The sequence below is a fragment of the Perca fluviatilis genome, chromosome 11, assembly GCF_010015445.1.
Source record: "Perca fluviatilis chromosome 11, GENO_Pfluv_1.0, whole genome shotgun sequence".
NCBI classification, from domain to species: domain Eukaryota; kingdom Metazoa; phylum Chordata; class Actinopteri; order Perciformes; family Percidae; genus Perca; species Perca fluviatilis.
In genome coordinates this window covers 25,407,585-25,432,011 of record NC_053122.1, presented here as the reverse complement: position 1 = coordinate 25,432,011, position 24,427 = coordinate 25,407,585, and the positions used below count along the sequence as shown (strand labels likewise).

At 43.3% G+C, this 24,427-nt stretch overlaps 1 protein-coding gene across 4 annotated transcripts in view; it reads right to left on the bottom strand.

Annotated features, from left to right (window-relative positions):
- Nucleotides 1–24,427, bottom strand: part of LOC120568352 (ephrin type-B receptor 1-B) — a 181,448-nt gene that overhangs the window by 125,621 nt on the left and 31,400 nt on the right. For all 4 annotated transcript variants that reach the window (XM_039815787.1, XM_039815789.1, XM_039815788.1 and 1 more), the window contains exon 2: nt 3,816–3,880. In XM_039815787.1, coding sequence (XP_039671721.1) covers nt 3,816–3,880 — 65 coding nt within the window. The remainder of the gene's footprint in view (nt 1–3,815; nt 3,881–24,427) is intronic.

The following is a 24,427-nucleotide window of genomic DNA, read 5'->3' as shown; positions in this document are numbered from 1 at the left end:
TTGTGCACAGAGAAAGCAAAAGCCAGATGTGTTCTTTATTCATGCCATCAGTGTGTAGTTGGCGCATTGTGTTCTTATTAATGTGATGTCTTGTGTTAACTGTTTGATACGAAAATACCATTTTTACGAAGGTTTGAAGAGTTAAGCAAGGTTTATTAGCTTTTGCAAGAGAACTACAATGTTTTGCTGATTTGGTGAAAGGTTTTCTTATTTGTGTGTAGAGTTTTACAAAAATAGCCAACAGTTACAAAAAATGTGCCTAAGCCATCAGAAAAATAACTGTAATCATTTTGGTTCAAAGGATGGGCAGCTTCAGTGCAAGTACAGATGTTTAATTTCACCTCACTGCAGAATTTTCCTTTGTTCTGGTCTTTTTTTTCATGAAAAAAAAAAAAATAATTGTTATTTTCTTGAGCATAAATAGGTTGTGTTATCCGATTTTCTTTTAATCATTTAACCTGATGAAGAAACCCAGTTTTACATGTATCATTCAGATCACTTTTCAGGAACAAAGTTACTTTTAAAAGTTGACAATAATCACATTATTTATAAGTGCATGTAAATCTACATTAGTGAGGCCAGTGCATCGGTGTGTGTGTGTGTGTGTGTGTGTGTGAGTGTGTGTGTGTGTGGGTGTGTGCGTGTGTGTCACTGTCTTTCATGTCTGATCTGTCACATCGCCACATGGCAAGGTCGGGGGGCATTTGCCTTTCTGGGACTCCATAATTTATGAGTAAGAGTAAGTGTGTGCGTGATAGGAAGACAGAGAGAAAGAAAATGAGGACTGACTCATAAGGATGGAGGTGAGAAGGAAACAGAGGAAAAAAAGGCATTGAAGGGGAAAGTCCACAGAGGGAAAGAAGGAATTTATAGAAATGAAACGAAACAATAGAAAAAAGCTGGAGCCTGCATGCACATGAAGGAATATTGTGATGTTTGCTGTACACATCTACTTTCCTTCCGAGCTCTCATTTTCTCGTGCAGATGCTAACATACAAGTGTGCATTCGCATACTGCCGCTCCATTATACATTCACACGGGCAACCCTGATATGTCCTCTTGTTTACACCACTGGAACTAATGACACTGCTTCTGCAATCCTTCAAAATTAACCCTTCAGGTCAGCCAAACCCAAACACACACTCAAACACACATACACACCTCTCATGAACTCCTGAAGGAGAAGTTACTAAAGGAAATTAATGGAATGTATCGGATAGCACAGGGACAACACTGGTGTGTGGCTTTTCTCTCGCTGTGTGTGTGTGTTTGTGTGTTAGAGAGGTAGTTATCAGCTTCACAAAGAGAAGCACATTGAACACTTAGCCGCTGGCTATACAAACAAATATATTATATTATTATTCAAGTAAGTATGTGTAGTCATACAAGTGCTATGTACAATCCATCAATCATTTTGTGTTCGTACGAAGTACAATTCCAGTGAAATGTTATCCCATCAGCTCCACCCAGTTACAGTCTGCGTCTCTGACACCGCTGTTCACCCCCCTACAGTCGTGGTTATCAGATTTCCCTTCAGCCATGACTTGTAGCTAATAGAACATGTCCATTTTATAAAGATAGGGTAGACTTAGATGGAATACATATGTCAAATATATCGGATTATCTATTAAATACTGGGTTTCCAAATCAACTGCATGGTACACAAACAAACTAGTGCACCAGTAGTTTCGCATTGCCTGACCTATCAGTGCACCAGCAACCCTCACAGATAAGCATTGTACATTCAAAAATGATCCGATATTGACCAGGTTTGGAATAATTACATTTTTAGCTCTCACGCAAAAGAAATCCATTACAAACTTGCTGAATTCAGGGTGTGTGTATTTATGTGCACATGTGAGACTGTACGTGAAAGTGGGCAATTATACACAATCGCGCTGCTGCCTCACTCACACACTACCAGCAAGGTCAAGGCAGCAGTGTAGCACGGTACGTTCTTCCATAGAGCGGTACGAGTGTATTCTCCCTACAGCAGGTCTCTCTCTGCCTGAACCTTTACACCAGGAGAAGCTTAAAAAGCTATGCTCAACACAGACAGGAGGCTCTGTGTGCCTGGAGGCTCCCTGAACTGAACAGGCTTCGATGGAAATAGCACTGTAGATGTCTCTACTCAGTAGGTCTTACTGGATATTTCCTCTTCACAGAATAAAAAACATGTGACAGTGTGAGGCTGATCCATGGAAAGAATCAGATTTATTCCATTGCATATTATGTTAGTGTTGTAAGTGTTGATCCAACTGATCCTTAAAAATGAAGATAAAAAAAAACATTGTTTGTGTTTCACAGCATTCTGGGCGAACAGCACCGGGTGTCAGACCAGCATGCCTCATCCCTAAAGAAGCATTTAGAATCTCCGGATTTGGTGCAAAGACTGAAATTATGCAAACAAGTGTGTAATTTTAAAAAGGGCCAAGAAATGAAGCACAGACAAATTGACAATTGACAGGCCACTCAGCAACTAATCAGCTGTGAGGTCACACGTTATGTGTCCTCATTAACATAGTTAAACGGTTGAAAGCAAAATATAGAAATATACAATATAACATATTATTTTAATGATGCTAGCTTCTGGCGAGGACAATCTGTGCTCAGAAGCTATGTTTAATGTTGCATTTATATATAGCGCTATATATATATATATATATATATATATATATATATATATATATATATATATATATATATATGTATATTCTATTCTATTCAATATACAGTGAAAAGAAACTGACCTTGCAGAGTCTAGAAAAAATATATTTGGTATGGTAAAAGAGTGGCATGACAGATTCTTAAAAAAAAAATTTCAGGAGGAATATTATTCATAAAAGCAGTACAGCAGAAGACATAAGCAAGGTCTCAGCTGTTAGGTTGATTGTGCACATGCACACACATAAAGAATAGTATACACATACAATGAGCACACTAGATTATTCCAGGTTGTTTTAGTTAGTACTCCTCTGGGGAGACAAAAGAAAACGTGGACTGCCACACTCTCCAATGTTTAAACAGAGCAAAAGCTCTGTACAAGACTAATAAAAGCTCCCTTTACACATGTGCATAATGCCTCATAAAGAACCAAAGACCCAGAAAGTCATTGTCTGTCCCGGCTCCTGCAAGATTCATGCTATCAGTGTTGGTCTATGGAGCTTTTCATTAAATTACTGACTTACAGCACAGAGAACAAGGCCTTAACATATTATTAAAGTCCATTAGTGTAAAAGGGCAATAATACTTCTGATGCTGTGATTCTTTCAGACAAAAAGAACACTGTTACCATTCTGATGACTTGGCACTTTCTTTCATTTACACTCCTTTCATGTGCATGAAACTACCTGAAAGTTGAAAATAGTTCACCTAAAATCTGAAAAAGCCCTGAGCGTTTCCATCCTCCTAGCTCCTCCTCCCTCGTTTCATCCTAATACCTCCACTTTCCTGCATAAATGTATCATTACAGTATCATTATGTCTATGGTATCCCCGAGCATCCATTTACAGGGACTTAGGTACTGTGTTCTGGGGCTTACGTGGACCCATTATGTCATTAAGTCATTATGAGCTGGGACAGAGAGAAAATAATACCCATAATAGGAGCTACATTGGGCACTGCTTAAGTCTATACTCCCATCCTGCCTGCCTTCTTGCCTATTTATCTGTCTGGCTGTAGATCGGTACGTGCACTGTGTGTCATGTTACATATCACACTATTTTCCTCCCAACAGAAAAAAAAAGTTTGAACATAAACTTCTGAAACAGTTTTTTTTACCCAGCAATTGTATGTGTTGGCAATGACCGACTCACCCCAGAATTAGGATACGCTGTCCAGCCCAGTTCAGCTGTGGCCACCCGAGTGTCCATCACGGTCTCTGCAGCGAAGAAAGAAAAAGAGGTAGGGAGAGAGGAAGACAGCGGTTACCCTCAGAAAAGCTATTTTGAGTACCATTCCACAGAGTTGAACTGCATTCAAGCCCCAGTGATCACTTGACACTATCATCGATGCGCAGAGAGGAGATGAATCCTTCACAGCGTTTCATCCATCTCTGCTTGACTTCTGTTAAGACAAGAGACATGGAAACAAAGCTCTGGCACTTTGCTGGAAGGAATGTCTCAGAGCTTCTGTCATGTTGTTAAATGCTGAGCTTTGTATGGTGTTCTCTCAGTGTGAGCGTGAAACTACAGCGTGTGCATCCTGCCTTTGTTTGTGTGCGGGTGTGCGCATGTATTTGCAGAATATGCAGTCATTTGTGGGAAAACCGAGAGGATATTTTTGTATCTGTGTGCGACATGAGACACGCTGCATGGGTTTGCATGTGGCCGTGTGCGAGTGCTGAACTGTGTCACGTCGTTTAGCCAAAGAAAGCAGCTTCACAAATGCAGAGGGAGCCCTCCACGGCGAGGCCATTGCAGTTTGTTTCCTCCAAGTGGGGGCAGTCCCTGAAAACTAGTTTGGCGGAGTACTCTTTGTGTCAGTTATTCTCAAGGAAAGGAAAGAATATAGGAAATACATACATACATTTCCAAAGTATGCCGTGTATGTGAGAGCATTAATGAGAAGGATGTCTTGTGTTTCTCTGTGATTTGCACAAAATATCAAGACACACCGCAGAGAGCTATATGGTGCACTGGTTGCAAACAAAAAATGAGACAATAAAAAGTAATCACCTCAGAGAAAAAAGAAATTAAAATAAATAAATAAATCTTGTTTGTAGGGAACAGTTTAGAGGATATTTGAATTTATCTACCTCACTTTGGACTTGTATTACACAAGGTGTCCGATCTGGTCCCATATCTATGAAAAATTAGACAAAGTTTACCTCTCGCTTATCCTCAGTGACACATCATAGACAAATAAGTCTGGCAGCTCACCCAAGAAGTTTGTCAGCCCTGTTTTGATTAATATCTGCCTTGTTGGCACAATGAAATCTGGAAAACTGATATAGCTCAAGGAAAGAAGAGAGAAGTATGACGAACCATAGGTCTCTCAATGCTTCTCTTTCACACACGCACACACACACACACACACACACACACAGATTTATAGAGTGATGGACTGGGTGACATGTTGGCCTTAGCAGTGTAATGATAGATTCATCATTTCCCAAGTAACAGACTATGGCCTAAACCTTCCATCTTATTGAGAGGGAACCAGGGCATATTTCATGTTTTTTTATGTCCCCTGCCACAACATGCCCTCACTTGCTTTTGTTGTGGCCAAACAGATAAAAAAAAATTGGAGACAGAGGGGGGAATGGTATGTCTGGGTGATGATTTGTAGTAGATAAGCAGGGTGCATGTGGGGATTTTCAGAGGAACTGTGGTTGCTGTGTCGTTGGCTTGGACATCTTCCACTATCACAGCAAGTGGTTGGCTAGCGACGCCCACACGTGTTGTTGATAGGGGAGAAATCTCACTCTGATTGAATGCAAAGACATAACCAGCCGACGCTGGTTCCAGCCCTCAGCACACTCCCTTTACCTACTCCTCCGCAGGAGGCTCACACCCGCAGCTGTTGCCTATTTGGAATCTGACTGAACTTGCAGTGATTTAGAAATCATTCCAAATGATGGGAGCACTCGTAGCCCCGTCATCTGCAGTTCAAAGTGGTCTTGGTAAAAAAACAAGTACACGGAGGATGAGTGACAAGCCACCAGTAGGAAGGAAAGATGCCTTTCATTCTCAATCTCCACTTACTGGGAGAAACTGTCCTCACACGTGAAACCAATTAGCCTAGGTAATTCAGCTGCACACACAAGTACTCACGCAGATACACATTAAGCCACACATGGACAGACACACACACACACACACACACACACACACACACACACACACACACACACAGTAACATTTACCAGCCAACTCAGTGAGCAATTTTCTGTGTACACCTACAGTGACAGCCTTGTTCACACCCGGCTTCCATCAGAGTATTTCAATTTCCCTAAGATCTGCCTTGCCTTGTCTAGTTTCCACAGCCAGCCCGCCAGCCAGCTCCAGCCTGCCTGTTCGGCTTGCTGTCAGCTGGGGAGATAGGAGCATGAAAAAGCCCTCTGCGCCAGCCAGCGTTGTGGGGACTGCCAGCCCTTTCTCAGGGGAAATCATAGAAGCTTTAGTCAAATCACAAAGGCACTTGGTAGGCCATTTTCCATTTCCTTTTAAAAGCAAAGGAAAGGGGGGGGGGAGGAGGCGCAAGATGGTGAGGGTAGGAGACAAAAAAAAGGTCAAAGGCCCATGGGAGGGTTGGATGAGCCCTGTCATGTGACCTAATGCCTACCATTAGCAGAATATCAGAGTAGCAGATGAGCAAATGGAGGATGCTAAGTAGTTATTAGCAACAGGGTGGGGCTTGAACAGCCGTCACGCCATGGCTCACACACCTGTCCACTGGCACTGGGGATTTGGAAAGTGTCCCTTGTGTACGCCAACGTGTGCGAGTTTTAAATGAGCCGTTATGTGGTCCATTCATGCGTTTAATCATAAGTGGATTTGAAGAGTTTTGTTTTAAAACGAGCTACCTACTGTACAAGAGGCACATTTTGGTTTATTGCTAAAATTATAAGTCATTCAATGACCTAAGCTTACAAAACAATTAGGTTTCAGAGGGATTAATCATCTATTTTTATTTGTATATGAAAAGCAAAAACTACCAAAATGGCTGCTGGTCCATTTATATAGGGACATCTTTCAGGTAAAGATACAAATGAATGTGTACATATTTTGGGATCAAATATTTCTAAGTGACGCTTTAATTGCACATTTGCATTTAAAGCAGTTGGGACACTTATTAACTCTGATTCAGCTCTTCTTGCTGTATGTGGGTTGCAGTACTTTAATGCTGGGTTACTCCTCAGCTCAGACCATAAAACCCTCGTAAAAACAATTAGTCCGCCCTTTCCATGGCTGCCCGATTCTCATCGCAGTAATATCTGACCGCACATCCCGTTCCTCTCTCTCTCTCTCTCTCTCTCGCTTTCAGTTTTTATCAAGTCATTTGGAAGACAAGGAAAGACAACAGCTAGCTGTAGTCCCTCGTGTTTGGAGGGTAGCCCAGAGTGTTTTCTCCTGCATTCATATTCTGCTTTGTCAGCTCCACCTGCAAGCTCCAATAAATTAAACACAGGCAGGTTCACTAGCAGTTCAGTCTGTGGGAAAATTATTAACATAGAGAGCTTAATGTTGACTATGTCATAAATCTATTGGAAAACAATAGCTTGTAGGTGTCAGGGTAGCTCGCCTTAAATGGATTCAAAGAGCCGCAAAGGCCGGGGGGATGTATAGTGACTACTTCGCAGTATATTAGTTACTCTAAAAAGTACAACGGATGTGGGTTGGCTCATTGTGTAAGGATCACTCAAGCTGATACACTGCCAGCGTACTCATCAAAACCCAGAAGTCAGATGCCGAGCCAAAACCAAGGCCCAACCGAGGGCCTACAGCGTCAAATGCCAGAAAGCACAGCTCCTTCTCATTAGCAGCAAGAGGTAGATCAATACCAAATGGTAGGCTGTTTCCACACAGAGAGAGAGACCGAGAGAGAGAGAGAGAGAGAGAGAGAGAGAGAGAGAGAGGGTTAGACAGAGAGAAAGGGAGAGAAATGTAAGAGCGAGAGAGACTGCATTAAACATTGATGGGACCTTGCGCTACAGATCGATAAGGCAGCCCTCTTCGCACAATTACACGTCAGCAAGGAGTCGCATGATACATCACATAGACACGCATGATTGCATATTGCTCGCACTGGGGCCAAAGAACATCTATAGAAAGAGAATTCAGAGAAGAAAGAGCAGCAGGAATGGATTGGCCAATCCCTCTACCCTCTTTGAGCCTTTATGTATGACTTTAATTCTACAGTTTGCAAGTCAGAACGGCAACATGTCTGTAATTCCGCCTTTCGTGGCCATGTCTGCATGATTGTGTGGCTGCTGGTCGATAGAACATGCGCTGAAGGGCCTCTCTGAAGCTCCCTTAGTCAATATGGCATACAATTCTCTGCGGATTTCCCTTCCCAACCCATTACATATCTTTTCCATTCATCTATCCTTTAACTGCCCCCCTCTCTTCCCTCTGCCCCCCTCTCTTCCCCCTTTCACTATGTCCTCCTGTTTAAGGATGCTGGTACACTTTGTAATTCAATGAGACAATCATGTCCAGATGCTGGATGCTAGGCTGAGCGGGCCTTCTTCTTGTGATCGTAGCAACACACTGAAATAAGATCCGAGGGCCTTCAACGACATTATTTAAGAGGGGTTTATCTTTTCTCCGAAATGGAATCAAGATGGGAGGACAAAGAGAGGGAGATATCGAAGGGACTAGACAGACAGAGGGAAAGACAGAGATGAAATACCAAGACGAGAAATCAGCGGAATTGAAATGAGCACTTAACAATGATGAAGCCCCATGGTAGCCCGCTGAGCGTGGCATCCTAATACGGGGCTGAAAACAAAGTGACAAACAAACAAGAGTAAAGGCTGCTGCGTCTCCCAAACTAATCAGCCGTCCACTCGGGGGATTCATGAATAAAAAAGGAACATTTTTGACAGAGTAAAGTATTTTCTCAACAAATTGTGTGGAAGTTTGTCACACAAACAGACACTATTCACTCACTGCACCCTGGAAAATCACACCCAAAAAAAAGATGGCTTATTGGACTGGAAGGGAGGACGACTTGAAGTCGAACATGGTCGAGAGCATTGAGCTGATTTGAAAACTGCTTCAGGGTAAAAAGCACATGAAAGAGGTGATGTCTTTGATTGAGTCAGCGTGTTCAACAGAGAAGACAATCCTTGCCAACACAGATGTGAGACTTTTCTAATCTGGGCCACACTAAAGCTGTGTCACTCATACGGAAGGCTTTTCGCTTTAAATAGAAGATACAGAACAGTCAACAGAAATACATCAAAAGAAATATGTTACTTCTATGTCTCCCTGAAGACAGCAATGACAATGTGGCTGATTTGAAAATTGAACGGAAAATAATCTGCCATCCTCCGAGACATTAGCGGGGAGCGATGGGACACACAAGTCCCGCATCGGTGAGCCACCGACAGAATAGGCTCACAGGCTCACAAATCACACATTGCGCACACACACACACACACACACCCATACAGACACATACACACACAACTGTATTAACAGTGTTCTGGGCTCACAGACAAAATACAATTTTCAGCATGAAAGAAGACCAGGTCAGTATCAGGGACAGGAGACAAAGCCAAGATAGATGAGAAGATACAGAGGAGGGGATTTACAGAAGCCAAAGTGAGATCAGCAGCAGATGTTAGGAAGAATGCCTCGCAAGATAGGAAAAATTAATATAGGCCTATATGCAGAACCCGATGACATTATCCTATCATCACCGAGAGTTGACATTCACTTGGCCTCACACATCTGGCCTGCCACATCGCATAGAACTTAAGAGTCAACCTTGCGGCACTCAGTGAGCAGCAAAAATCTCTTTCCCCACTATTACCGGTTTGTAATGGAGTCGCTGTGGAAGGGAAGCAGGAAAACACAACAGCCCCCCCTGAGGCTGGGTTGGCAAACACAGACAGGTACACAGTCAATGTACACCCAGAGGCTGGTGGCAACAGACTCATGCATCTAATCATGTCTCCGTGGTCAGTCACTCATTCAGCTACACTCCGGGGACAGAAACAGCACATTTATACATAACCCCCCACACACACACACACACACTTCACACCTTTTCTTTCTCTCCTTCTCCCTCCTTTTCTTTTGCCATCTTTTTTTGTTACTCTCTCTTCCTTTCCCTCTCCTGGTCAGGGGAGAGAGGTTAGGCACATCATTTGCATTCATTAACATTACATTAGCAGACAGAGTGATCTTTAGAAACCAGGCTGCCGGAGAGTGTCATCTTTAATTCATCATAACCCACCCACCCACCCACCCACCTACCCCCCCCCTCGCTCTCTCTCTTTACCTCCACCTTCTTCTCCTCCCTCTTTCCTCTCCCACGCATCCATCCTTCTTCTCCCTCGCCCTCTCTCCCCGTAATCCCAGCGCATCCTTTCTCCTCCTCTTCTCTGCGCGTTTCTTCACTCTCCATTTACCACTGTCTTTCATCTTCCTCACTTCCCCCCGTCTCTTTTTTGCCTTCTCGCTTCATTCCTTCCCCTTATCTGTCTTTCTCTCTGCCTCCTGTTAATGACAGGCTACAGGGTGTTTGATTTCTCTGCATGCATAAACTCTATGCAGAATAGGAAGAAGAAGGGACACACCCAAAAACCACAGACACAGACACACACGCTCACGCACACAGACACACACAGACACACACAGACACACACACACACACACACACACACACACACCATATTTTAAAAACATCGGTCTGGTGGACAAGACTGAGCTGAAGATCTCCAGGCTTTATACAGGGCTCTTTGCTGTGACCCATTGACCTGTGCTTATTAAAAAATAAATCTTCCAATCAAAGGACTCAACACACACAAACACACACAAACACACATACACACAAACACACACACACACACACACACACACACACACACACACACACACACACACACACACACACACACACACACACACACACACACACACACACACACACACACACTTCTCTCTCATCTGCAGAAATATGTACTTCCTTTCTCTTCCTCTAATGCTTGCAAATGGCAAGTCATTTTCTAGCTGACTGGATGTAAAGGAGAGGAAACCAATGCTCTTCTAAATTCTAACCATTACCAAAGACAGATGGGAAGAATCTAAGCAAGAATTAGTCCCATCCTATGGGTCAATTAAAACAAACAACGTAATTACTTTTAGCGCAAATGCGAAAGACTTCCAATGAATCCTCCTCACAAAACAAAAAGGCAGTAAGGAGCAAATGTGGGTAATAGCAAAACCACAAAATGGAAGGGCTTTAGAGTTTACATTAGACCAATGTAAGATGAGCAAATCTCCAAAATATTTAAAAACATATGTATCAGTTTCAGGCTAAACAGTGGGGATATTAACATTTCCATGAAATGGTTAAAATATATCAACATAATCTGGTGAAACACAGTGTTAAGCAGTCTGACCAAGGATATGCCATTTCTGTCTGCTCCTGAAGCCCACAGCAGAAATATGATCTCCCCTCATGTAGACTTTTGGAGCAGTGATGACACCGCTTAGGGAATTCTACAGTTACTTTAGTAGACCATCATTTAATGGATTCTCACAGGGACCAAACAAAAGCCAGCATTTACGTTGTTGTCCCACCAACACACTACGGTGAAGATAAATAGGAAAATACACAACATGCCGTGTGTTGTGCCATATAGAGATACAAGCACATATTATTATATACACTGGCATGCAGCTCCTCTACAGAAATTTTGTAAGAGGTTTTTACCTCAGTGCTAATTTTAGAAAATGTTAACATAAACTATCTCATATATCTGTTCTGAATAAAATGTCTTCGCCAATGGAAAAATGTAACCATTAGAATAAAATGTATATTTCACATATGTATGTATTATCTTACTATGCAAGGTTAATGCTTCCATACACACTTATTATGCCAAAGACGTAGTGCATACAAACTCAAAACCATGTATAGCTCACAGTAATGAGCCCAGAATCTGCCAAGGTTTGCTGTAGCAGCAAACCAGCAGCAGTGACCAAGCAATAATCCAGATGGAAGAAGCCTCCCACAACTGTCACAATACTCATTACTGCTGATATTACCTTAACCTGCCTGTCTGCTTTTAAGAAACCTGGCAATTTGCTGCAGTAAAGTGAGGTAATTACAACTCTTATCAGGCTCCTCACCTTACAAAACAGCATTCAGGGAGAGGGAGACTACTCCCCAGTGGTTCACTGGCTGTGGAACAAGGCTTTGGCTGGCTTCCCAATCCCTCAGCCACACCCACCCACTGTCATTTATTTTCTTTGCAACCCCTGTTCCTCCCACTCCCCTTTTATTCTCCAATAAAAGCATTAAAAGCTGAAATTTGATCACTTTATTGACACAACTAAAAGAATTCGCCTCGATCAATGCCCTAAATTAAAAGTGCCGAGTGGCTGACGTGAACCATGAGGGCCCGAGGGGTATCACTTTACAGAACAACCGCTGCGCCAAAAAAATGCTCCCCTGCTCCCAAAATGGAGAATAGGAGAATGAGTACAAAACACTGTTTATGTTGGAGAGCTAGTATGGTGGGAAAAAAATGGCAATGTAATTTAACCTTTTCCCAAAAGGAGACTGGCTTTACAATGAAATCTATCCACTATAGCTTTGACATTTCTAATCTTCACATGTGAAAGTTAGAAGTTAACCCTGATTTGGCCCTGTTATCACTTCTGCTGGCTAGAGACACAAGTAGACTGATTGATAGGACCGTGTCCAGGTCGCACTGTGATTATGTGAGGCTGACATTTAGCAGTATAAGCTATAGCTAATGGGCTACGCGGGTTGAGTTAAAGCATCTTCGTTTTTAAAACAGATCAGGAAATAGTGCCGAGCAAACAAAACTATGTCACTCAATTACCTCCCACTGCAGTCCTTCACTCTAATTAAGACAGTAAGGATTGTCATTAGCACAGTTCTCTGTGTGTGTGTGTGTGTGTGTGTGTGTGTGTGTGTGTGTGTGTGTGTGTGTGTGTGTGTGTGTGTGTGTGTGTGTGTGTGTGTGTGTGTGTGTGTGTGTGTGTGTGTGTGTGTGTCAGTATGTTCATGGCGTTGGGAGTGTGAGAGGGAAAGAATCACAAAACCAAGTATAAAAATAGAGAGAAATAACTGAATCAATAAAGTTAAAATATGTGCACAGTGTCTCTGTTGGCATCACAGTGTGACTCGCCTGGTTGCATTTTATAGCAACTGGGGGTTAGGAGGGCAAAGAAAAAGACAGAACTGACTGTCCTTTTCTGTCACACACTTGAACCGAGATAACCATCCGGTAATATGTGGAGTCAGTATGGAGGGCAGACAGAAACCAAGAGAGATGGAGAGATAAAAAAAAGGAGAAATCAGGTAGAAAGAAAGGATTGAGATAGAGGGAGAGGAAGAAGGAAGAAGGTCTGCAGTTCATATGAAGAGAGATACCGAAGAGGATATGGAAGGAGTAATCGGAGAGACACTGCGATGGAGAGGGCGTCATGTGGCAGTGCCCTGCGTTATCTTATCCCGAAATGGATCTAACCTTAGCTAAACACAAGAGTCGCATCATTTCTTAGAAACCACCTGACCCTATTTCTGTCCTGCTGCCTGAATGTACAAAGGCGTGCTCTGCTTTTGTGTGGCAGTTGCAATATTTATGAACTGCGAAACACAGGAACAAAGCTATCTGGCCTTAGCACGGAACATGAACATCCCGCTAACAGCGGAGAAAGCAAATGCATAAAAGGGATAAAAGAAAGTGTCATATGTGCATGCACATTAAGACACAATATATGCATGCTCACATGCCGTTAAACGCAGCAGAGCCCAGCTCCACCTCCTATATCACCTGCATTGGGACACGCTCAGAGTCTGACTCAAGAACTTTGGGTGGCATTTCTCCGAGCAAAGTATGACAAATGACAATGACGAATTGCCCCTAAAAAAGAAAACATAAATGAAGAAAACAAATGCAGCCTGCCGTTTTGTCCCCAGAAGAATAACTTACTACTTATTAACCTCTGTCACTGCAAGTTTCTCCCCAAGAATGAAGCAATGTGCCACTGGAAAGTAATAAAGAAGATGGTGTTCAAGGGGTAGAGGCAAACACCAGCTAGCTATATCCAACCTCATTAAACTCTGTTGTTAACCATGTTTGGATGCACTGCAGAATTGACTTGTGCGTCTTGAGCAATTCCCCCAATGGCAGAGGGGGAAACAGACAAGAGAGCACAGGAAAAAGTCAGAAAGAGAGAGAGAGAGAGAGAGAGAGAGAGAGGAGAGAGCGCCTTGAGGATTTGATGCCGTGTTCTCCCTCTGTCTCATCTGTGGCAGTAAAAGAGCAACCTTCAACCACCTTGAACCTACTGGAGCTGAATTTCAATAAAAGTCAAATTATCACCCGCGCCCATGGGGCTCGGGAAAGGCACTAAGCCTGAATTGACTGTGCATATACGACGATTTAACAGTCATACGGAAGTGTGAGTGAGTCAATCATATGACGCACTTGTATTTCTCACTGAGAGGAAGTCTCAGCGGCGAACAGTGGTTAGTGTACCCTGTCGAGAGGGTGCCACTGGGATGGATCACTGATTGTTTTCTGTAAGTGTGAGCGTGCGTGTGTGTGTCTGGTGTGTGTGTCTGGTGTGTGTGTGTGTGTGCGTGTGTGCGTGCGTGCGTGCGTGCGTGCGTGCGTGCGTGCGTGCGTGTGTGTGTGTGTGTGTGTGTGTGTGTGAGAGAAAGTGTATGATATGATACATAGCATTTGTTTGAACCTGCTTGGAGGGCAAGGTGTGTTCGCCAGCACTTGCATGTGTGCATTGGGAAACGCGATTGGGAAAGTGTTATTCAATTGAGCTGCTGTTCTCCCTTGACCGATGGAGTGAGATCCAGGTAATTGATGCCTCGGTTTTGGTATTCCCCAGCCGCCTGCTCTTCACCACAGGGACAGTGCTGGCTAAGCCAGTGTGAATGAGAGGAAATGCGCGGTGTGATCTCACTCCCTTAACCGCGAATGGGCTGTTCTTCTGGGATCTCGTTAGTGCAGCTCCAGCACACACACACACACACACACACACACACACACACACACACACACACACACACACACACAACACAGCTTTACCAACAATATACATACATAAGCAGAGAAAACATCCCATGAGTCTGGCTAAACTATTTGCGACCGCAGACGTTCTCAGGTTTGAGATCACCTCTCGTTCTCGTCCCTTCATTCTTTGCTATATATCTCCATAAAAATGCCAGTGGCCTCTCCAATGCCCCTAAGCAAACACAACACTTTCCATTAAAAGCAAACACTAAATCCACCTTCTTGCAGCATATGCTCACATGCCGGAGGAAGTCTATATATTTTTGGAGATGGGCTGAGTTTTTTCCTCCAGGGCTTTGCTGAAGTCTGCAGTCAGCAGTGTGGGGAATAAGAGATAGAAAATAGTCCTGAGGCTAGAAGAAAAACTTTCAGCAGAGGATCTTGACCTTACAGCATGAGGCTGGTGAGACTCTCCAATGCGAATCTATAACAAGAGAGGAAGAGATAATTTTTACCTCTGGGGGGTAAGAGTGAGACATACCTTTTTGAGTATATTTGTCTGGAGGTCTCATCCTGCAGTGAAAAAAACAGTACATGCCCTCTCTATGCTTTCCAGCGCTTCTTTAGAGTTGGTTCATGAAGACTGTAAAAAGAGGAAAGGGCTGATTGTTTTTGTTTCCTGGAGGAATTTGTCTTTGATGTCCCTCCATTTGATGCTGCGGTTTTTATTTCCATCAACCTGCCCACTCTTTTCCTTTGTGTAATTCTTTAAACAGTCATTCATTCTCTTTATCTCTCTCACTCTCTCCTCACTCTACTTTCCCCAAGCCACTCTGAATGCAAAGCCATAGCTCAGTGAAAAAGGGAACTCTTCTGGGAGAGCAAATGTCATTTCACACGCATTGCATTCAGTCTGTTTTGCCACAGGGAGGCTGTGGGTCATTTTGATCTCGTGCCACCCACCCAAACAAACACATACTGTATCTGACCTCATCGGATTTGGCATCCAGGGTGCCCGGGTGCTTGAGCTCTGGCCTAGAACGCAGCCCGAAATGTCACAGCTGTCCAGCGACACTAGTGGGGAGCGCACACATCAGCCATCCCACTGGCCCTCTCGGCTCACTCAACAGTAACTGTGCCAGTACTAGCTGTCATCTCTTAGGCAACATCCACCAACACCACCAACATTTCTGTCTTTTTTTTTTTTACCTGCCATTTCGGATCTTCCGATCCTTCTGTTAATTGCTGAAGATCTGCCAGCCAGAGGAAAGCAGAGAGCTTCCAGGCAGCGCTGTACTCGGCAGCCCCCACCAGATGAGGCCGTTTGCTGGTGTGATGTGAAGTGTGTTTCGGGAGTCAAAGTGCGACTCTCTGCTCGCTGCTAAAAGAGCTCAGACGCCTCGTTAAATATGTAGTGCCACCGAGCCACTTCAAGCTGTTCCTTTACGGAGAAGAAGTAGTGGCAGAAAACGCTCGCTCACTGCTCACTTTGCATACTCCGAAACACACACGTTCACGCATCCAGACATGCACACGTAAATGCAAGCAGCTTACACAGCTGTAAAAGCTGTTCAATTATTTCTCCAGTTGTATGTCACTGGGTTAGAATAGATGCAGGTGTCTGTCCTGTGTGGGTGTGACTATCTGCTGGTAGTGTAAATAGCTCTGATGGGACACACAAGTGGTTTGCAGGTGTTTGGAGAGAACAGCACCCCGTCAGGAGCTACTGTTTTAAGAGAAAATGGCAACAGTGGTTGTGTTGGAGCGAATAAGTGCACCTTTGGGTCTGTGTTTGTGTGTGTGTGTATGTGTGTGTGCTAAAGTGATACTTAGCATCTGTTTGAAGCTGATAAAAACATTTAGACAATTGTAGTTATATAAAACAAAGGCAGTGTTAGGTCAAGCTAATGCAGGTAACGCCATCCATCCTGTGAATTTTCACCTCTCCAACAGCACTTTGAGTCATATATATCAGGCACTGAAACCTGGGGGGAAAAAGCTGGATGCACAAGCAGCAATATATTGATCCAGAGAAGCAATGATGACTGCAGGTGTTCCAGTCATCTCTGCCATCGACCTGCATTGTTGGAAGAAGCAAGCCAGAGACAGATAGAAAAAGAGCCTAGAGAGGTTTCATTACAAATGTTAAGTAGAGCAGTAAGGCTCTGTCTCATCCCCGAAAAAATTAACACCCATGGGGTTCAGCAATTCGTTGGCACATGATTTGCGTGTACCACTTCAGTCAAATATGAATACAAAGAAGGAGAGACAATTTGTCATTGTTTTGCAAATAATATCTTTTACCATTACATGCTCTCTTACACACAAACACACATTTTGCATACATTTGAACATTGTTATAGCAACAATGATAATGATTCATGTTATTTGCCATGCAGATCTTGAATAGGTTGGAAAAACCTCTGAGGCAGTAGACACTAAAACCTTCCACTGATATCCATACAAATGAGTGGGTCACCATTTCTTCCAGGAAATCTTTATTAAGCTTCTTACCCATTGGCAAATATCACTACTTTATGAAGCAAGTTAATTAAATTAACGTGTGTATAAATAAAAAATGCATACAGCCTAATCTGCTGTAGAAATGTTGTCAGTTCATTAGCGGTGCCTCCCCTGCCCCACTTTCGACAGTAGCCTGACAATTTCCCAGGTCTTATCAACAATTGGTTGAATGGTGTTGAATTCTAAATGTTTCCACATACCCTTCTTCAGATGTTATGGTGCCATAATTATCCATTCAATACGGCTCGTTAATTTTCTCCATATTGAGTTAGTAAAGGGAACAACAATAGCCGAGTTTATGCAACAAGGCAAGCATCAGATCAGAATGCCCCCTGTTGAAGTTTAAAGGACCCATATTGTAAAAAGTGAGATTTCCATGTCTTCTTTAATTATAAAGCAGGTCGAGGTGCTATACAAATACTGTACCAGGTATCAAAATGCTCAATCCACAGAGAAATGGACACACTCCATATTCAGAAACTGTGCCAAACTGTGCCATTAAACAAGACGTCAGAACTTCCGTACACTTGTGATACCACAACTATACTGCATGTAGGGAGAAAGTGCAGTTGCAGTGCAGTTACAGTCATTCAAGAGACGCCGAAAGTGCAGATGCTGAAGATCCTGAAACGTTGACCAATCAGAGCACACTGGGCTTAAAGAGACAGGCGCTAATACAGATAAAGGGTGAATACAGGTACATTCATACAGACAGAAGTTTTATTTAACTACAAAGCATGTAACCATGTCCTAGTAGAAACCCAGAATACGTAAAGTATGAACCTGAAAATTAGCCTAATATGGGACCTTTAAGGCACGGCCTGTTGCACCTGATTTGAACGCATCATTACACATAGAATAATTTTTTTTTTTTCCCACGGTAGCCTTCTTATTTCAAATAAATAGCCCTAATGCGTCGAGGCGATATCGGACTGTTTCAAGAGATGTTGTTAGGGAGGAAAACAACTCTTCATATCTGCTGTATGTGTTTGCCATAATACTCCAGAGTGATTGAAAAACAAAACACAATGTACCTTTAGTCATAAGCTCTCATAATCTCAGTACATACAGCAGTTGCATTAATAAGATAAAGCACAAAACACTGTGTGCGACGGTGGCAAGAACGATTTCACCCACTATTATAAAAGGTAATTTTCCAAATGTTTGCCAGCATACACAGTGCATTTCATAAAATGCTTTTACTCAGGCTTAAGTGTATGCTGAGCAAATATGACTACCATTTCATGAAGTGTTTGTTATCTGCGGTTGTGCAGTTATTAATGTAGATGGGTGTTGGAATGACTCCCAGAGAGTTTTCCCACACTACTACTCCTCTTTTCTCCTCCCCGGGGGTGTTGTTAGCATGTGTGTCCCCTGACAGCTCGCTCCACATAATGAGCCTGACGGACCAAAACAAACACAGGTACAGAACATAGGTAGACAAAAAAAAACAGCAAGAAGAGCCAGATGAGATGAAGGAACGAGGCGGGCAACTCGCTATCTTTGGCAAGACCTATGGCTACTGCTGTGGTAGCTGTGGCTGGCTGGGCTAAAGTATGAGTCATAACACTGCTTTTTTCCGTGCCTTTTGCATCCCCATCCTGTTTTATTTTTGATCTCTTTATCGCATTTTTCTGCTCTGCTGTACACAGATGCAGTTGGCCATGGGTGCTGTAAAGGCATAGGGCGAGTATTGATGGTGAGATAGCACAATGTGCCATCTCCTCTTTCTTTATTCCCCCTTTTATTCTCTCTCTCTCTCTCTCTCTCTCTCTCTCTCTCTCGCCCCCCCCCCCTCCCCCCAGGTGTGCTGCTGGCTGGGGCTAAATGATGAACAGAGCCACAGTGTCTGCTGTCTCTAATGGGGACGTTATGCAGGAGGATGGGAGAAGAGCTCACACCAGGCTCGTAAATCACAAACTCCTGTAGAGAGACTCACTGCAAGGCCTCACCGCTCCACTAACCCTGCAATAGATGCACACATATAAATGAAAAAGAAAGCAACACATACACACACACACACACACATATGCAAACACGTATTGAGAATTTGCATACATAGACAGTGAATATACGTAGATAAACGCACACACTCATATGCACATCTGCACTTGTGCTGCTACTGCACAGCCCATTTACCTGACCTCCAGCGCGTAGTCAACATTTGCTGTGTAACTACTGGGACACAATTCACTTACATCTGTCCAGTGACAGCACCTCTGCCAACAGGACAGTGGGCTACACCAGAGCTTGTGTCAATGTGATTGAAGTTTGACAGAGCAGTTAAAGCATTATTAGTGCTCCCTGTCACAGCCCAGCACACACAGAGGCCTGCTGGTGCCACAGGTGAGGTAAACACAGGCCCCATTTAGCATATTACCCATCAGTCAACACGACAGGCATAGGAGATAAAGAAATGCACACCCACTGTGAGTGGGAAAACAAGCACTCCAGTCTGCCCCGTCTCACAAGGAGGACTATACAAAGGTATTTTTGTGTGTCCAGGCAACCAACACACACATACCCACAGACATGCACAACCGCACACACAAAAATACCAAGCAGTGACACATGTTATTATGCACACACACAGGTTGATGACAGAATAGGCATTATCCAAAGCGAAATATCTCCAGGAGATGCCTCACATAGCTAATTGACTGTGATGAGCCAGCGCCAGCAAACCGTGATGCTTTCTTTTTTCTTTTCTTATTTATCCCTAAATTTCCACTTTATCTGCACAAAAAGATAATCTGGAAGGAATCCACAAAAATGGGTATGTGGTTTATAAGCCACAAATCCTTGAAAAGATCCAAAACTGCTGATGCATGGCTTATTGCTACTACAAATATGCTAATCTGAAAAATCCAAGGTGAGGAATTTGATTTATTATCTACCTCAATATAACTAACGCTTTACAACATGCTCCATTTGACAGCTGTGATGATGGAAATGAAAGAAAATGCCAAGTCTCACTTTCAAGACCATTTAAGGGGCGAAAAAACTTGCCAATTAAGGTAAGAGTAATGTTCATGGGAGATAGAACAAACAATGGTAAGCTTTTAACAGTTAGTGTGTTGCCAAAAGACAGGGGGCCATGATGTGGCAACAGGGGCTTAGCCAACAGAGCTGTTTGGACTAGAAACAGACAGCTGGCACAGTGGTAGGGAGACCCGTTTAAATGCTCTCTCCTCAGGAGGCCATGAACCAAGTTGACCTTCGCAGACTCAGTCAAATGTAGACATAACTATATACAAACACACACTAACAGGGGTATTCTTAAGTAACTGGCAGGCTGCAGGAGCCTTTTGGTTACATTGTGCTCTTCATTGTGCCGCAATGGCAGACAAGAGGGATGTTAAAACAATAAAAGGTAGGTTAAAAAAAAAAAAACAATAGAGTGAGACAGGCTGACAGAGCGATTGATACCGCGGACAAAAGGGAGACAGCACGCATACTCTCGCTGCAATGTTTACAAAGTCTGCTGGTATTTGTCTTACATCTTTGAAATGGCAAGAAGCAACCTTTATCCAGCGTGATTCCTCCCTGAAGATAATGGATTGTGAACACAAAACCTCCTCCTCAAACCGTGTCATCTGCCCCTTCCTCACTTCCTATCATCAACAAACTCACACACAGAAGCACAGACACAGCAGACAGAGACAGAGAGACACACACACACACACACACACACACACACACACACACACACACACACACACACACACACACACACACACACACACACACACACACACACACACACACACACACACACACACACACACACACACACACACACACACACACACACACTCTGTCAACACTCCCTGAGGCAGTAGTGTTAATTCCTCCCAGCCTATTCCCAGTCACACATGGCCGTGGAGGCAGTCGCCAGTGGAGCCTCACTGCTAGATTAACCTTTGCTCTCGCCACAGATCTGTTTTTCAGAGGGACCGGCAGTCGGACAGGGGCCATGGCTGGCAGATAGTAACTCATTGTCAGAACACTGTCAGCGCTAGGGCCCTGAATTAGTGGCTTTTGAAGAAAGGGACTGTTGACGTGGGCAGGGTGCCAGCCAAGAGGAAAAGCAGACCTACTGCCCCACACAGCACTTAACCTGACCTCTCCCCTCAGGATGTGGGGAAAGGGGTGGAGGAGCGCTGTGTGTGTGTGTCGCTGTGTGTGCGTGTGCACACGTGTATACATGCGCGGCGGTGAGAGTTAAAGTGTTTTCTCTGTGCTTGAGCAAGTGCATATTTTGGCTGCTGATATATCCCAATGCAAGAGAAAGAAAAACACTACTGGCATTTTCTTGCAATTTCTCTCAATTTCTCACTGGTGCACAATGTGATCCTGTTTTCCCTATTCCCTCCCTGTGGTCTGTGTTACATTTACCAGAGGAAAAAGTCACGTGTCATAGTAAATGTAATGAGCATGTTCTGGAGAAATACAGCCACTGGCACTCGAGCTGCACAGTTAACAGTAGCAAGTACTTCAAAATTGTGAAAACCTCAAGTAAAAACACTGAACTTGGCTTTTATTAACCCATTTCAAATTGCAGAATAGCATGTGAAACCAATGGCTTTCACACAGGCTTTAGTTAGGATCTGGGGTTCAACTGATGGATTGGCCCACATGCACAGCAGCAGAACTATGCAGTGAGTAAAACCATAAAGAATCAATTGCCTGTGTACTATTTGTTTTGCTGTAAAAATCAATACTAAATGCCTTTCACCATTATCAATGGAATACACTTACAACACTCACTGACTGGTCTACATTATTACTTACAGCATTTACTTAAGTGTTGTCATGTCAAGTGTAGTTGTTGCAGTAATGGAGAAATAAATTGCTAAGACTTTCAAACACGTCTTTCAACTTAATAGACTAGAACAGACATCACAGAGTAGAGACAGGGAGCGAGAAGGGTGAAAACGTGTGATAAAAAGACAACACGATAGAGCTGCTGAACTGCTTTGCTGAAATTTTGATAATACATTGGCCTTTTAACCAAGCTGCCGCAGCAAAGGCACAATGGACAACACATTTCCTGCAAGTGAAGAATGGTCAGGGGCCTGTGAACATTCTAGTTCCACCTGCCTCAGCCCGACTCTGCCAAAACCCAGTTTAAATGGCTTATTATACGGCGGAGGGAGGAGGAGGATGAAGGGGTGGGGGGGACGGAGAGGGAGCAGCCGCCGGCAGCTTTGTACCTCATTGTGTGGTTTGAAAAACACGGAACGGCAAGATAGCACCACACAAAAGCGGAACAGGAAAAGGCCATTGGAGAGTTCCTTTCAACAGCCCCATGTCTCGCTCGTTTCAACACCCCACCCCAACCCTTCCGCCCACCCCCCATGTCACCCAGGTGAGTCTTCCTCGCTCTGCTGCTAACCGAGTGAAAAGCCATTCCTGCCAGTGAGGTTCCCAGGTGGGTAATGTACTCTTTACAGCACCTTATTCTCAACTAAGAGCAGACAGGGGCTGCGAAGTCATGGAACTGAACTGCTCTTAACAACAGGCCCAGGCCAGAAATTGAGCCGGCAGGATGTGTTGGGCTGGCAGAGAAAAGGCTGTGACTGAAAAAGCGATTTGGGTTTTAATGAAGCGCTGATGAATGGGTCTCCGACCCCGGCAGCTATAACTCAGAGCCCAGGCAGAGACACACGCCTGGCAGGGCTAAGAGTTTCACACTGCTGGTTCACGGCGGGGCCACAGTACCCTCACACTTCTTATCCATGGACTAGATGGACGTGTCACATATTGTCTAAAGTCTGGTTTGCAAAACAACAAAAATGCTTTAGTTTTGGTTGTTCAGGAGATATTTTTAGTTTTTAGGACAGGCCACTGTGTGCGTATGAGCAGATATGTTCAAGAGTGGGTGTGGGAGTATATTGTACGTGCATGGTAAACGCAGTCATGCAGTCAAAAAGCACATTAAATGTTCAGATTGATATGTCAAACCCAGTGGACAGGATCATATAAAACCCTGGGCCACGTCTAAGCAAGACCTCAAGCCTGTTCCACATTACAGAGAAAGTCAAGTCAAAGCATATTATGTTTATTATGCTTCTTGAGTTACGACATCTTTCATAGTCTTTCCAATAAAAACGTCACAATATTGCTCTTAGTCTAATACAGCCACATATGATGTATTTTCCATTTTTGCTATGAGCATGAATATGTAACTGTAGAGGAAATGCTCTTGAGATTCTGACAATGAAATGTTTGACATTTTGGTATTGCGTATCCAAACTAAAGATGTGTGAAACTGTGGCAATGTTGATGCCAAGATATGGATATCAGGATTAAATTCATCACTGGATGGTTGCCTTGTCAAATGTGACATGTAAAACCTGTAAACTCATTAGCGGAAAAAGCTATTGTAATAAAGTAAAAACATAAAAAAGACAAACTGACTCTCTGCTTTAGCCTGCTTTTATTTGTAATGGATTTCTGAGGAGTGGATTAGGGTACTGTTCCAGTTTTTGTTGGAATTACTGTACACTTAAATAAAATGTCACACTGAAGAATTTGATTGTTGCCCTGCTGTCGACAGGCATTCTGCATTATTGCCCATTGGTTTGATGAAACGATTTTACAGTCTACAATCATAGTATTTCCACTTATAAGGCTTAATTATGCTCATCTGCCTCACTGCCCCCTTGATATCAACTTTGTACCATGCAGATTAAGCAGTGGTTGTCAGTGGCTCACTGCATACACAATATGGGCAGTCAGGGAACCCTCGAGAAAGAAGTGGCATGAATTGATCTCAACAGCAATTGGCACAAAAAGCTAACTGTAGCTCCCAGGGCTCAGAGTATCAAAAAGAGGCCAGAGCTTCTATGTGCACATAGAACTAAAAAATGAGGAAGTAGAAGTGGCAAACTAAAAGTCATGGAGTATGTTTTTTGTTCTGTTATGTAACATGTTTTACTTAAAATAACAAAATGAACAAGTGGGAAGGCACTAGTGACTGCTAGCAAGGAAAACAAGTTTGCCACTTGGCTGAATTACTTATAAGAAAAAATCAAATATTGGCTAGCACAAAACAAGACAGTTGTAGATATTCCATGATTCATATGCCTCACTGGTGATGAAAAAAAGAAAAAGGAAGAAGGGTAACAAAATCCTATATAAACCCATGAGGTGCAATACTGTGAGCCAATAAAATGCTATAATTTTCCAAGATCAGCAGCATGTTTTCTATAA